This window comes from Thamnophis sirtalis, unplaced genomic scaffold (assembly GCF_051295495.1).
Source record: "Thamnophis sirtalis isolate CommonGarterSnake01/CBP01778 unplaced genomic scaffold, rThaSir2_p1.2 scaffold_12, whole genome shotgun sequence".
NCBI lineage: Eukaryota > Metazoa > Chordata > Lepidosauria > Squamata > Natricidae > Thamnophis > Thamnophis sirtalis.
Window position 1 is genome coordinate 63,910,816 of NW_028261392.1, and position 15,257 is coordinate 63,926,072.

At 41.1% G+C, this 15,257-nt stretch overlaps 1 protein-coding gene across 1 annotated transcript in view; it reads left to right on the forward strand.

Annotated features, from left to right (window-relative positions):
- HMCN1 (hemicentin 1) overlaps positions 1-15,257 on the forward strand; it is a 240,065-nt gene that overhangs the window by 131,378 nt on the left and 93,430 nt on the right. The window contains exons 41-49 of the mRNA XM_087726175.1: positions 1,127-1,302; positions 2,576-2,672; positions 3,282-3,404; positions 5,380-5,541; positions 7,673-7,954; positions 9,970-10,137; positions 11,312-11,425; positions 13,408-13,494; positions 14,941-15,132. Coding sequence (XP_087582301.1) covers positions 1,127-1,302; positions 2,576-2,672; positions 3,282-3,404; positions 5,380-5,541; positions 7,673-7,954; positions 9,970-10,137; positions 11,312-11,425; positions 13,408-13,494; positions 14,941-15,132 — 1,401 coding nt within the window. The remainder of the gene's footprint in view (positions 1-1,126; positions 1,303-2,575; positions 2,673-3,281; positions 3,405-5,379; positions 5,542-7,672; positions 7,955-9,969; positions 10,138-11,311; positions 11,426-13,407; positions 13,495-14,940; positions 15,133-15,257) is intronic.

Here is a 15,257-nt window from a genome sequence, read left to right on the forward strand (position 1 = left end):
GTTGAATTTATGCTATAGAGCCGAGGTGGCGCAGTGGTTAAATGCAGCACTGCAGGCTATTTCAGCTGACTGCTAGTTTGGCAGTTCGGCAGTTCAAATCTCACCGGCTCAAGGTTGACTCAGCCTTCCATCCTTCCAAGGTGGGTGAAATGAGGACCCAGACTGTGGGGGCGATATGCTGACTCTGTAAACCGCTTAGAGAGGGCTGAAAGCCCTATGAAGCGGTATATAAGTCTAACTGCTATTGCTATTGCTATTTCACAAATATTTTAGGGAAAACTCATATTGGTTTGCTGAATTATGCTCCTCTTTACAAATCCCTTTCTGTTGGGGCAATGATTCTATCATGGAAGGAAAACATGTGAAACAGATAATTTAGTTCTTCTACATTTACTCTGGAGCACAGCTGTCAAACTGAGGTCATCACATTGCATCACAACATGAGGTTTCACTACATTTCCCCCATTTGCAGAGGTGGGGTGGGCGTAGCCCGGATGTGATTCATCTGTCCTGCAGGCTGCCAGTTTAACACCCCTGCTCTGGAGCATTCCATGTATAATTTGGATAGTTTCATATACAGTCCGAGTAATGCTGCCAATATTTCTAAGAAAGATTAACTAATGGAATGGAATTTTATTATTTATATGCCGCCCTTCTCCGGGAGGACTCAGGGCGGCGAACAATTCAAAAGGGGAAAAAGGGGAACATAAAAAACGAAATACAAATAATAAAAATAAGCAACAGCCGCACAACCACACAAGTTGAGAGGGGAGGGAACTCACCACCCCCAGGCCTGCCGGCAAAGCCAGGTTTTGACGGCTTTCCGGAAGGCCTGGAGAGAGGTGAGGGTCCGAATCCCTGCGGGGAGTTCATTCCAGAGGGCCGGAGCTGCCACAGAGAAGGCCCTCCCCCGGGTAGTAGCCAGGTGGCATTGGCTGGTAGATGGAACCCGGAGGAGGCCAACCCTGTGAGATCTAATGGGTCTGTGGGAGGTAATTGGCAGCAGGTGGTCTAAATTAATACATTAATGACGTAAATTAATACATTTAATGCTGACATCAGTGGGTGGCTTCATTCACCTTAGTGAAAAGAGATAAAATCAATTACTAACGTGGTGTTTATTCAGTTCCACCTAATATTATGGGAGAGGAACAGAATGTCTCTGTGGCCATGGGAGAAAATTTGGAACTCCGCTGCCAAAGTGACGCTATCCCTCCGCCAACACTTCAGTGGCTGAAGGATGGTCAGCTCCTGCAGAAGAAACTGGGACTCACTATTACTGAAGGCGGAAGTGTCCTGAAGGTAAATATTAGAATGACTCAGATTTCCTCCATGAATCTCGCTCATGTTTAGGGTTCTTGACATTAATAGCTTAAAGACCGTCCCTTTGCGTTTCTCAATTGGCATCGGAACAACGTCTTTCTTCTGCTGGAGGAAGAAAAGCTGTGCTACATTTGATGTGTTCTCCAAAAAAGCTGTTGAGTTACTGAGCCGAAGTGGCACAGTGGTTAAATGCAGCACTGCAGGATACTTCAGCTGACTGCAGTTCTGCAGTTCAGCTGTTCAAATCTCACTGGCTCAGGGTTGACTCAGCCTTCCATCCTTCCGAGGTGGGTAAAATGAGGACCCAGATTGTTGTTGGGGGCAATATGCTGACTCTGTAAACCGCTTAGAGAGGGTTGAAAGCCCTATGAAGCGGTGTATAAGTCTAACTGCTATTGCTATTGCTACTTATCCAAAAGCATATTCAGCATTGGTGAATAAATCCTGCTTGAACATTGTGGGATAGTTAGGGTTTATATTGTGGGGCAATCAGCACTAATGATTAAGGATTAAAAAGAACTTTGGCATGGATCTTGCAGGGAACAAATTTGGATGAAGGTCAAATGTGAGCAGGAACAAAACCTGGCTAGTGTTGGGTTTTCCCCAAGTGGGGGGAGAAGAAATATTGAGGTGGAGAAGATGGTTTTGTACTTGATTTTTCTAAAAGATATAACAGGGCCGGTGTAACTTTCCAAGCTTTAATTGCTGTGGTCTTGTAGGAAGACTGCAAATGGGAATACAGTTTTGGCCCAAGCAAATAGAAATTTAATGGGCCAGAATATGCAACACCAAAAAAACTTCCCATCCTGATTCTAAGGCATTCAGTATTTTAAAAAAAAATACATTTGAGTCTGTAAAGTAGAAAAATATTACTTGAAATAAATCTTTCCCACACAGAGAATGACTGTGATTTCATAGAAATCAAAATAATGTATTGGGTGGACAAATAATAATGGAGCCGAGGTGGCGCAGTGGTTAGGGTGCAGTACTGCAGGCCACTTCATCTGACTGCTATCTGCAGTTCAGCGGTTCAAATCTCACTGGCTCAAGGTTGACTCAGCCTTCCATCCTTCCGAGGTGGGTGAAATGAGGACCCAGACTGTGGGGGCGATATGCTGACTCTGTAAACCGCTTAGAGAGGGCTGAAAGCCCTATGAAGCGGTATATAAGTCTAACTGCTATTGCTATAATGCCCAGGGATGAGTACCAGAGGTATTGCCAAAAATAAGTTTGTTGATTTGTTTCTTACCAGATTGAACAAGCACAGGTGCAAGACACTGGACGTTATACTTGTGAAGCAACAAACATTGCTGGGAAAATGGAAAAAAACTACAATGTCAATGTATGGGGTAAGAACAAGATTAAAGCATCAGCATTAAGGGTAATCCTAGAAATGTATCTCACGATTGATTTGCCTATGAAAATCATATGGGAGTGACTGTTAAGAAATATATTCTTTGTTTGGCCTAGAATAAGAAGCAGTGTTTGACAGTTTTTGGTATCTAAATTTAAGAAAGCTGTCTCCCTGATTTAACATCAGTCTGTTCCTCAGAGTACCTAGAATTTCAAAAGCTGGAAATATTCAGCAACCGCTTTATTTAATTATTTTTTTGGGGGGAAATTCTAGTGAACTTACTATTTCAATGGGGGAAAAAATGAATTAAGACTTGGAAATAATATCATGCATTATAAAATCCAACTGTTAAAATGTAAGGATCTCTTTGGTGTTTAAAACTCCGAATTTGCAGGCTGTCAAAGTATTTTAAATAAACTAAGAAATGCATTTGCATTCATTGTTTAACCTTTGAAAATCTTTAATGCTTGAAACAAAGATTTGGATTGAGAATTTTACTTTACATTTTCTTCTTTCTCTGCTGAATTTAATACATTTAATTTCTTTATAGGTTGCTTTAACCTATAGGAGGTGATTGATTGTTTCTGATCTTTGCCTTCTCTAGTGCCATCAAGCATTTACAGCTCAGAGACAGTGACTCAGCTGACTGTGATCGAAGGGAATCTCATCAGCATGATGTGTGAATCCAGTGGAATCCCACCACCCATTCTTGCGTGGAGGAAGAATGGTAAGCATTTCCTTGTGAGGACTAATCACAAACCCTGTTAATCATTTTAGTTTTGTTGAGCCCTGTTTATCTCACCAGGTTACAGAATGGAACCTAAATTTAATCATTCTGCTAGATCTCAAGAAATCAATGTAATTGGGTTGATCAGCAGGACCTTCTGCAGGTTTCAACGTTTGATTCTGAAATTTAATTTAATTATTAGATTTATATGCCGCCCTTCTCCCAAGGACTCATGGCGGCGTACAACATTAAAAGAAACACATAATACAAAAGTTTTAAAAAAAATTAAATAGGATATCCCCAAACCCAATTAAAATTGTCAATGACATTTTTTTAAAAAAAAATCGAATTAAAATTAACAGTGATCAATAATTTATTTTGTTTTGTTCAGGCCAGGCTGGCTTGCTGGAAAAGCCAACTTTTTAGGACGCGTTGGAAGGACCCTAAATTGTCCTTTGTTTCAATAAAAAGGGCTTCAAATACACTGGATAATATTTGAGTTAAGCTTACTGTGGCAGTTTAACTGTTTAACTGTTTAACTGTTTAACTGTTTAATAAATGTATAGGCCGCCCAATCCTGAAGGACTCCAGGCGGCTTACAGAAATACATATTTAAAAAGAATAAAAAATTAAAAATGGAGAGAAGAAACAGATTAAAAGATCACTTCATGCACTCAGTCTAGGCGGGGCTGGACCGCATTTCATGAGGTCAACAGCCTCAGGCCTGCCGGAATAGCCAGGTTTTGGTGGCCTTTCGGAAGGCCATGAGAATGGGAAGGATCCGGATCTCTGGGGGTAGATCGTTCCATAGGGTCGGAGCGGCTGCAGAGAAGGCCCTCCCCCGGGGAGCCGCCAGATGACATTGTCTGGTTGACGGCACCTGGAGAAGGCCCACCCTGTGTGATCTTATCGGCCGTTGGGAGGTATGCGGCAGAAGACGGTCTCGCAGGCATCCGGGTCCTAGGCCAAGTAGGGCTTTAAAGGTGATAACCAGCAGTGACTTGAAATGCTTAGATCAGGGATCCCCAAACCCCTGGTCCGTGGACTGGCAAGTGAACTCCCATCCGTGGGATGCAGGCGCCATGAAAAACCACACCCCCTTCAGTCCACAGAAAAATCGTTCAGAATCAGAACAGGTCCATGGTGCCCAAAAGTTTGGGGGCCACTGGCTTAGATGAAGAAACCTGATGAGATAAGACTCTTTAAACCATATGTACACAAAGCTGCTTTGTGCTTCCATATCAAACTTCCCCCTTCTTTCTTAGGTGTTGTCTTAACCAGAATGCAAACAAGTGTTTCCCTTGCCTGTGTGAATTTCCAATTTGCATTGTGGTTAGTCATTCTGGGATTAGCAGTCACAACACATCTGGAAAATTCCAGGTTGCAGAAATTAGGGGTTGCATACTGCCTTTTAAGAATATTAAATGCATGGAGAAATGATGCTTTATTGTAAATTAATGATTTTTTTTAAGCATTAAAGCAGCTGCAACTTTTACAAGGGCTACATTTCTGCTCTCTTCGCGTACACATGCACATGGGTTTCCCATTGCTGCGTGTGCAAGCACATGCGCCTGGAGACAACCAGAGAAACCAGATGATCCTTGCAAAAAAAAAAAAAGATGCCATAATTCAGGCAGAATTTATAGAATGTATCACCCTGAATTTGAGCCAACGTCTCATTGTCCAAAGTGTAATGAAAGTAACACTTGATGCTTATGGGACTTGGTTACACTTTAGCTGACTTAGCCAAGAGGAAATATGTCTGGAACAGAATGAATACATTAAGACATTCTAGTGTGAATGGGTCCCCTGCATTTGCCTGCAGCCAAACTGTTCTTCCTTTTCCCCATGCAGTAAATATGCAACAAAGCTGTGATTAATCATATGGTGCATATGCAATTCCAAAGACTCCGAATAATGTGTACACATATTTTATATTTAATTTTTTTTTTATTTGAGAGTATTTCTTTTGTAGGTTCTCCACTGATAGTTGATCCTTCAGGGAGAGTCAGAATCTTATCTGGAGGAAGACAACTTCAAATTTCTGTGGCTGAAAATTCAGATTCAGCCTCCTATACATGCATAGCTTCAAATGTAGCTGGAATAACAAAGAAAGAATATAAGTTGTTAGTATATGGTAAGTCGCTGGCAACGTTTCTCAGTTTGGAAACGAATAGTATATAAGACCTCCACACATGAGCTTTGGAACAAACGGAACATGCCACATGTCAGGAAAACAATAATTGAGTTTCTCATTTACTTCTAATAGCAGTTGGGGGGATTTTTAAACGCATTTCCCTGATACTGTGACGCTCCTGAACCCAGTATTAGTTTTGAGATGGGGACTATGTAGGCACAGTGCAAGTACACACATATTTTTGGTGTTGCTTTTAACAGAAATGTAGAAACTAGATTTGCACTTTGTAATGCTTATGTCCCCACTAGAGATGTCCCTCTTGGTGATGGTATTTTACTGCACTGCTGGCCTTCTAAAGCTAAGCTGGCTAGGAATTGATTAATGCGCAGAAGAACATCCGCCATTAACTTTCAGGGCAGTAAACCAGACTGATAATTTGTAAAAAGAAAGTCTCAGAAGCAGAAGGGTGACAACAGGAAGATGACTGTGGCAACAACTATATCATTGCTGAGACGCTAAAGAGGTGCCCATGTAGTCACCAGGACATGAGTTTGATTTGAGTTAACCTTACTGTTAAAATACAAATGGACCAGTGGTGGGTTTCAAAAATTGTTCGAACCTACTCTGTGGGTGTGGCCTCCTTTGTGGGAGTGGCTTTCCGCCCATGTGACCGGATGGGAGTGGCTTGCCGCCCATGTGACCGGATATGAAGATGCCGACGCCGCTTGTCAGAACCACCTTAAATTACCTCACACACAGCACTGGCATGCATAAGAATATGATGTAAAGGTGTTTTTTAAAAGGCATCTTTGGTTTGCGTTAAAGCAACTTCAACACACGCAATGTTCTGATTGCACCACAAACGCAGTAGTCATCCTTACCTTCCACAGAGGCACTGAGTTTTATAAATAGGAGCATGATAGTGTAGAATAATCATATCCAAGGACCAGTGGTGCGTTTCAAAAAACTTTGGAACCTCTTCTGTAGGTGTGGCCTGCTTTCCGGGTCCACTGGTGGAACCTCTTCTAACCGGTTCGGTAGATTTGACGAACCGGTTCTACCGAACAGGTGTGAACCGGTAGGAACCCATCTCTGAAATGGACCCTCCATCCTACTTCTAAAGAGCTGGATTTTTTCAAAAGGGTTTTTCCGGTTTCAGGTGTGGCTCGGTAGAAATAAAGTCCATGTATTTGCCTCAATAAGCTTTACACGTTTATTCAGCAAGAGGAAATCCTGAACACATTTTGACTCATGTTTATATATTTGCTACATTGTCTACTTCATCACCCAAAAGGACTGGCACACTCTAGGTAACAAAACAAAGTTCAAAAACAGTAAAAAGGTACAGAAACAGTTATTCACCACTCTTGGAGGTCTTCCAAGGACATTGGATGGCACCTGATGGAAATTGGGTATTTCCTGAAGAACATTTCATGACCTTTAAGGCCTGCTGAGGCAATGGTGCCATTTGCACATGTGCTCCAGAGGTGGGTTCTTACCAGTTCGCACCTATTCGGTAGAACCGGTTCGTCAAATTTACAGAACCAGTTAGAAGAGGTTCCACCAGTGGACCCGGAAAGCAGGCCACACCTACAGAAGAGGTTCCAAAATTTGTTTGAAACCCACCACTGCCACACACACACACACACACACAGAGAGAGAGAGAGAGAGAGAGAGAAAGAGAAAGAAAGGAAGAAATAAATAAAGAAAAAAGAAAAAAAAGAAAAAGAGTGAGAGAGAGAGATGAAAGAAAAAATAAAAAGGGACAGAGAGACAAAGGAAGGAGAGAGAGAGAGAGAGAGAGAGAGAGAGAGAGAACACATGGCCGGCAAGCCACTCCCACCAGGTCACATGGCCAGCAAGCCACTCCCACCAGGTCACATGGCCAGCAAGCCACTCCCACCAGGTCACATGGCCAGCAAGCCACTCCCACAAAGGAGGCCACACCCACAGAGTAGGTTCCAAAAATTTTTGAAACCCACCACTGTTGTACTCCCTCAAGACTCTCAATAGAATGATTAGATTCTTGGTCAACAAAAATAAATGCAGCCATGAATTCTGTTCACTTATTACTGTGTCTCATAGAGTTTGGAGCTATAAAGTGTTGAACCTGAATTGTTTCTTTGAATAGTTCGTCCAACTATTCTGGACAATGTGAACATACCATCGGATGTCATTGTAACTCAAGGGAATGATATTTCACTTGAATGCCAAGCGGATGGCATTCCACAGCCAACTGTCACCTGGATGAAAGATGGTCAACTGTTAGCCAATGAAAGACGAGTTGAAATACTCAAGGAAGGGCATGGCCTTCGACTGAAAAGTGCACAAGTGTCGGACACTGGTCGCTATGTATGTGTTGCTGTGAATGTGGCAGGACTGACCGACAAGAAATATGACCTGAGTGTTCATGGTAAGTAAAGGAAATCTGTGTAAGAAAAAATACACAAAGGTGCATGTCCAGAGTAAGAAAGCAATAGACTGTTCTGCTACCTGTGGAACAGCTGTATAATTTGGTTTAGTCTAAGTAGCACAAAAGCAGCAGCTATTGATTGATATGTAGTTATAAATATATGCACTATGAGGACAACAGAAAAGAAAAAAGTATAGCTTTATTTATTTATTATGCCACCCATCTTAATGTTGAAGATGGCTTACAAAACTGTACTGACCCCCCTCGTCCCACACCAACACACACTCTGAGCCAAAGATAAGTTACCGCATTTAATTAACAGACAGACAGGTCCTTGGCAGCAAACCGGCACAGACAAGCTTGGGCAGCAATCCAGCACAGATAAGCCGTGGCAGCAATCCAGCCTGCCAAGCTCACAGTAATGTTCTCCGACATTAGTTCCTGCATTGACTTCTGCAAAAAGGGCATGTGCACAAGCAGTCCTTTTATAGTCTGGAGAGGAGCCTAATGACCACCAGCTGAGTGCAATTACCTCCTGTAACTGCACAACTGTTCCTGACGCCTATTAGCTCATTGATGGTGTGCATCCAGGAACAACTCACTACTGGCGTCGGCTCACACTCCCTTGTCTTGTCTCCTCCCCACTGGTCCAAGGCTCAGGAGCCACCTGGTGACCAACCAGCCTCTCTGCACCCTGCTCAGCGTCGGAACCCTGTCCAGGGTCCTCCACCTCCTCCAGAGCCGACTCATAGGGCCCCTCGCTGTCGGAGTCTGGTGGCAGCTCCAACGGCTCCTGCTGGGCCACAACACAAAACATAGTAACTAAAGCAATATGTAAGAGACCATACTTTATTATTTTCACTTTGTTGTGTTTGTCCTTTTGTCACACCATTTTCTTGACACATTTCAAGAGAAAGGTTTTTAATCTAATTCAGAAAACCTAATTAAAACCTAGCAAAAATACAGGGTTTTGTGAAATATTGAATGCAAACTTTCATAAGCTCTTTCAGCTCCTGAGTAAAGTAATATGTATGATCCAATATGTTGGATCATTTTGTTGCTTAAAAACAAAAGAAAAAGCATTGAATCAACCCAACAAGTAACACCATAACATTGGAGAAGCTTATACTGTGTATAGGTAACACAATATTCTGTTACCTATGCTGGGCATGCTAAAGTATTGCAGAACAATTGATTTTGCCTCTTGCTTTATGAGAGTGATTGAAGGGGCAGATAAAATTAATACTAATGCAGAAAAGAACTGCAATTCTGCACATAGGTTTCAATTCTCATCAGATAAGCCACTGTGTGCAGAATTATAATAGTCTTTAATTAAATTATTCAACATTGAGGCACAAGAGATAGAAAGTGCATTTTTTTCCAAATAACAACAAAAATGGTTTTCTCAACCCTAACTAGTAATTTGTTCAGAGTTTGACTTAGGGATGCTTAATTATTTCAACAGCAAAAAGACACTTGATGTTTATATGAAGAGCCGAGGTGGCGCAGTGGTTAGGGAGCAGTACTGCAGGCCACTTCAGCTGACTGTGATGTGCAGTTCAGTGGTTCAAATCTCACCGGCTCAAGGTCGACTCAGCCTTCCATCCTTCCGAGGTGGGTGAAATGAGGACCCAGACTGTGGGGGCAAGTTGCTGACTCAATTTGCTAAAAAATCTGTAAACCGCTTAGAGAGGGCTGAAAGCCCTATGAAGCGGTATATAAGTCTAATAAATAAATAAATATATTGCAACATTGTGGAGATCAATTAAGAGATCTCTACAGCAAGAGTTTAGAAGGAGTTTAGTCCACTAAATTCCAATTTCTTTGTGTCAAAAAGTCCACATTACCACTAAAAAAGGAATCACAGTTATGTTTTTAAGTCAGAAAGAGGGAGGGAGAACTTTGTAATAGAAACCTCAGTGATGCATATGATTGTTTCTAAATTCTTTTAAATAAATGTAGCTGACTTTCCTTCATCACTGAATAATGCTTAATCTGCTACTCCTTTTTGGTAGTCCCCCCAAGAATTGTGGGTAATCTGGGGCAGCCAGAAAATGTCAGTGCTGTGGAGAAAAGTCCTGTCACCCTGATTTGTGAATCTTCAGGAATTCCTCATCCATCAACAATGTGGTTAAAGAATGGACAGCCAGTCTCTTTAAGTAACTCTGTGAGAACCCTATCAGGTAAGAGGGAGCATATTAAAGTGAAATGATGTTATTAGAGAAAATAGAGAAAATAGAGAAAAATAGAGAAAATAGAGAAAATAGAGAAAATAGAGAAAATAGAGAAAATAGAGAAAACAGAGAAAATAGAGAAAATATTCTATAGTATGCTTGATAAAACAATCACATGGAATGTGGTGGCGCAGTGGTTAAATGCAGCACTGCAGGCTACTGCTAGATCAGCAGTTCAGCGGTTCAAATCCCACCGGCTCAGGGTTGACTCAGCCTTCCATCCTTCTGAGGTGGGTAAAATGAGGACCCAGATTGTTGGGGGCAATATGCTGACTCTCTGTAAACCGCTTAGAGAGGCCTGAAAGGCCTATGAAGCGGTATATAAGTCTACTGCTATTGCTATATTAAAATTAACATATGGCTTATCCCTAAGTTGAAATATTTAGGATTTAATATGTGGTATCAGTTAAAGGAAGTCATTACTCTGCATGTAAAATATTACTCTCTTAAGCTATTCAGGCATGACTGCCTTATTGTCTCTCTCTGCAAAGAATTATTTTGTTGTTCTGGAGAGCATTAGAATATGATGCCGAGAACTATTTAAAGCTTAGATCATGGTTTAACTTGGCTACATGGGGCAGCCCTTGAAGAGCATTCGGAGACTTCAGCTTGTCTAGAATGCAGCCGCGCGAGCGATTGTGGGTGCACCTCAGTTCACCCACGTAACACCTATCCTCCGCGAGCTGCACTGGCTGCCTATTGGTCTCCGGACGCGCTTCAAGGCGCTAGTCGTCACTTATAAAGCCCTTCATGTGGAGATGTTGCTGAATATCCTTGAGCTGAGGCACATACTAAGAGAGAAGTGAGTTTTCCAAAGCAAAATGACCATTGTCACTTAGACCAGTGTTTCCCAACCTTGGCAACTTGAAGATGTCCGGACTTCAACTCCCAAAATTCCCCAGCCAGCATTCGCTGGCTGGGGAATTCTGGGAATTGAAGTCCGGACATCTTCAAGTTGCCAAGGTTGGGAAACACTGACTTAGACAACTGTATATTCCACAGAAGATTTCGGTAGGCTGCCACTTATTTTGAATTTTTATTTTGTTCTGGTTCTACACCAATAACTCAAAATTGAGAATTAGGTGTTGTTATAATATGCAAGCTTTATGGCTCTTCTGTTTAGGTGGCAGGATGTTACGTCTGATGCAGGTGAAAATGGAAGATGCGGGTCACTATATCTGTGTAGTAACTAACATTGCAGGAGAAGTCCGGAAAAACTTTGAACTTTCAGTTTTAGGTGAGTATATCAAACCTATCTAAAAAAAAGCTGAAGTGTCGGATTTCCCCTCCTAGTTTACTCTATAAACCCTATGTTTAGAAATTGAAGAGACGACTGAAAATAATAATATAGGCAATGTGTAGCTTTCTTAATTGGATAATATAAGTTGGCAGTTGTTCCAGTGTAAAACAGAAGGATGCTTTATGTTCCTTGGAAAATGATAGTATCAAAAACAGGAGAATGTAGTTATGTTTTTTCCTTCCTTCCTCCCTGCAAATTCTTCAAATTTTAATAACTATTCTTTTTTTTAAAAAAGCACCTAGTACCCCCCCACAATCTTATTTGATCATATAATGGACATAATATTGTAAATCCACTGCATTTTATACCATCCAGTGGAAGCAGCCATGTTATTCTTGCAGGAAAAGAAAAGAAAAAAGAAAAAGAAATATCTTGCAGGATCTTAGATCCACTAAGAATATATAAGTGTTCTTGGTTTAAATAGTTGCTTTTGTGACTTTTTCAAAAGAAGAAGCAATACTATTCATTCCAGGAACCGAGATGACAAAGAAAAGCATATGTAAATTATGCCCCTTTGTTTCATCTGAAACTATCTATAAAGTCTCATCTGACTTCAGCCTCAATATTTTAAATGGATGTGCTCCAGGTTTCACATACTTTTATGACAATCCATGACATTCTCACATGCCCACCAAAACACAACATCCATACAAATATCTGTCTGTCTGTCTGTCTGTCTGTCTGTCTGTCTGTCTGTCTGTCTGTCTGTCTGTCTATGAGCCAAGGTGGCGCAGTAAATGCAGCACTGCAGGCTACTGCTAGATCAGCAGGTCAGCGGTTCAAATCTCACCGGCTCAGGGTTGACTCAGCCTTCCATCCTTCTGAGGTGGGTAAAATGAGGACCCAGATTGTTGGGGGCAATATGCTGACTCTCTGTAAACCGCTTAGAGAGGCCTGAAAGGCCTATGAAGCGGTATATAAGTCTACTGCTATTGCTATTGCTATTGCTATTGCTATATCTATCTATCTATCTATCTATCTATCTATCTATCTATCTATCTATCTATCTATCTATCTATCTATCTATCTATCTAGAGAGAGAGAGAGAGATAGAGATAGAGATATCTATATATCTATATCTATATCTATATCTATATCTATATCTATATCTATATCTATATCTATATCTATATCTATATCTATATCTATATCTATATCTATATCTATATCTATATCTATATCTATATCTATATCTATATCTATATCTATCTATCTATCTATCTATCTATCTATCTATCTATCTATCTATCTATCTATCTCTATCTCTATCTCTATCTCTATCTCTATCTCTATCTCTATCTCTATCTATCTATCTATCTATCTATCTATCTATCTATCTATCTATCTATCTATCTATTAGTTGTAAATGTGTTTTTATTTTCCATTTTCATTTCGTACAGTCACATATATACTGTGCAGAACCGGGGCCATATAACATTAAACAATAAACACAGCCATTCCTCTTATCAGCAATACCCCCCAAAATAGAAACCCAATGCACCACTTCGATCCTCCATACACCTCTTTCTTTCGCCCCCCTCCAACTTTCCTTCTTCCCTCCAACATTCCCCTCTACCCTACTTCCCCTCCCCCTCTACCACTCCTCTCTCCTGGTACACTCCCTCCCTTCCTTCTCACCCTCCCTCCCGTCCTCTCTCCCACCCTCTCTACCCCTCTTTCTTCTATCCCTCTACTCCTCCCTTCAGTGTATTTTTACTATTAATATATTCAGCTTGTCCTATTTTTACAGTGAAATTAAAGAGCAACAGTATACAAGTGACCAAATATATATTGAAGACATGGCTCCTGAAAATGGAAAAAGATATTTTGGGATGATGGATGCAAATCAATATACAACCCTTTTGTATCCCTGTATTCTTACACAATTCTTTTCTTTGTTTGTTTTGACAATGTAAAAGCGCCTCCAAGCATTGTAGGAGAAAATAAACTGGAAGATATAAAAGTTAAAGAAGGGCATAGCATTATGCTGACATGTGAAGTCACAGGTAAGCTTCTGGCGATTCTTCGTTAGAGCTGATTTGGCTGCAGCATTAAGCTGATTGATGGCTATGACATTAAGCAAGTAAACATTCATATTCATTCATTCTCTCCCTTTTCCCTTCCCCCTTCCCCCCTCTCTCCCCCCCTTCTTCTGGGTGGTGCTACTACAGATAGTCCTCAACTTATGTCCATTTGTTTAACTAACAAGTTATGATAGCACTGAAAAAGTGACTTACAGCCAATTCTCACGCTTACAACTCTCTCCTTGTTCCTGTGGTCACATGATCAAAATTCATACGCTTGGCAACAATATATATATAGTGCGTACACATGTACACCACCACAAAGTATCGTATATTGCCTTCTGGTTTCCTCTGAGATAGAATATCATGTTGGGTTTTCTTTCTTTTTTTAAATAGAGTTTTATTATTTTTTAGTTACAAAAATAAACAATTCAATCTTTCCTTAAGCTGTGTGTCATCTGGGTACAAACATCTCTGTGCAACATTGTTCCTCTTTTGCCACATCTGTCACATTTCATATTAACATTATTTCCCTAATTTTAATATTGTAACAGTGATGGCTAACCTTTTTCTTATGGCGTGCCACAATTGTTTGTGCGTGCCAGGGGTGGGTTCCTGCCAGTTCTAACCTCTTCTATAGAAGAGGTTCCACAAATCTACCGTGCCGTTTAGAACCGGTTCCAGCTCCCTCCCCCTTCTTCTCCACATCACGCTTGTCCTGCCCGCCGCTCACTGAGTGGCTGGCTCACCAATTGCCCCGTCCGCCTCTAAGAGTCCTATCTAAACCTTAAAGTCTTAAAGCTGTCAAGTTTGAACACCCCTGGGGGTTTTTTTCCTAAAGGGTTAGGGGTGCAAAGGTCTTGCAACTTGACAGCTTTAAGACTTGCGTGCTTCAAATGCCAGAGTTCCTGAGCCAACATGACTGGAGGAGGAATTCTGGGAGTTGAAGTCCACAAGTCTTAAAGCTGTCAAGTTTGAACACCTCTCGGTTTTTTTCTTCTAAAGGGTTAGGGGTGCAAGGGTCTTCTAACTTGACAGCTTTAAGACTTGCGTGCTTCAAATGCCAGAGTTTCTGAGCCAACATTTTGGTTGCTAAGCAAGAGCGTTGTTAAGTGAGTTTCACCACATTTTACAAGTTGGCCATGGCCACTCGGTCACATGGCTGGCATGCCACTCCCACCCAGTCACATGGCCGGCAAGCCACTCCCACAAAGCGAGGCCACATCTACAGAAGAGGTTCTAAAAGTTTTTGAAACCCATCACTGGTGCGTGCGCTATCACAAGTGGATGCTTGCCCACACCCATTCAATCTTTCCTGCCTACCTGCTTATGCTTTACTTTTAAAGACTTAAGAAAGAAGAAAATTTTAAAGGGCCACCTCAATTTTCACAATTCAATTATCAATATTTGTATTTTTTCCTCAAAAAGGGAATCCTATTCCAGAGATCACTTGGCTGAAAGATGGGCAAACGTTTCTACAGGATGACGGCTATCAGTTAATGTCTACTGGACGTTTTCTTCAAATTACAAATGCTCAAGTTGCTGACACAGGGAGATACACATGTGTTGCCTCCAATACGGCTGGAGATAAAAGAAAAAGCTTCAGTGTTAATGTACTTGGTAAGATCTATTGAGTAATAAATGGAAGTGTTGGGGGATCCTTTGAAGTAGATAGATCTGCCCAGATTGGAAAAAAATATATATATAATGTATGTACATATATATCTGAATTTGCAAAGTTGTTG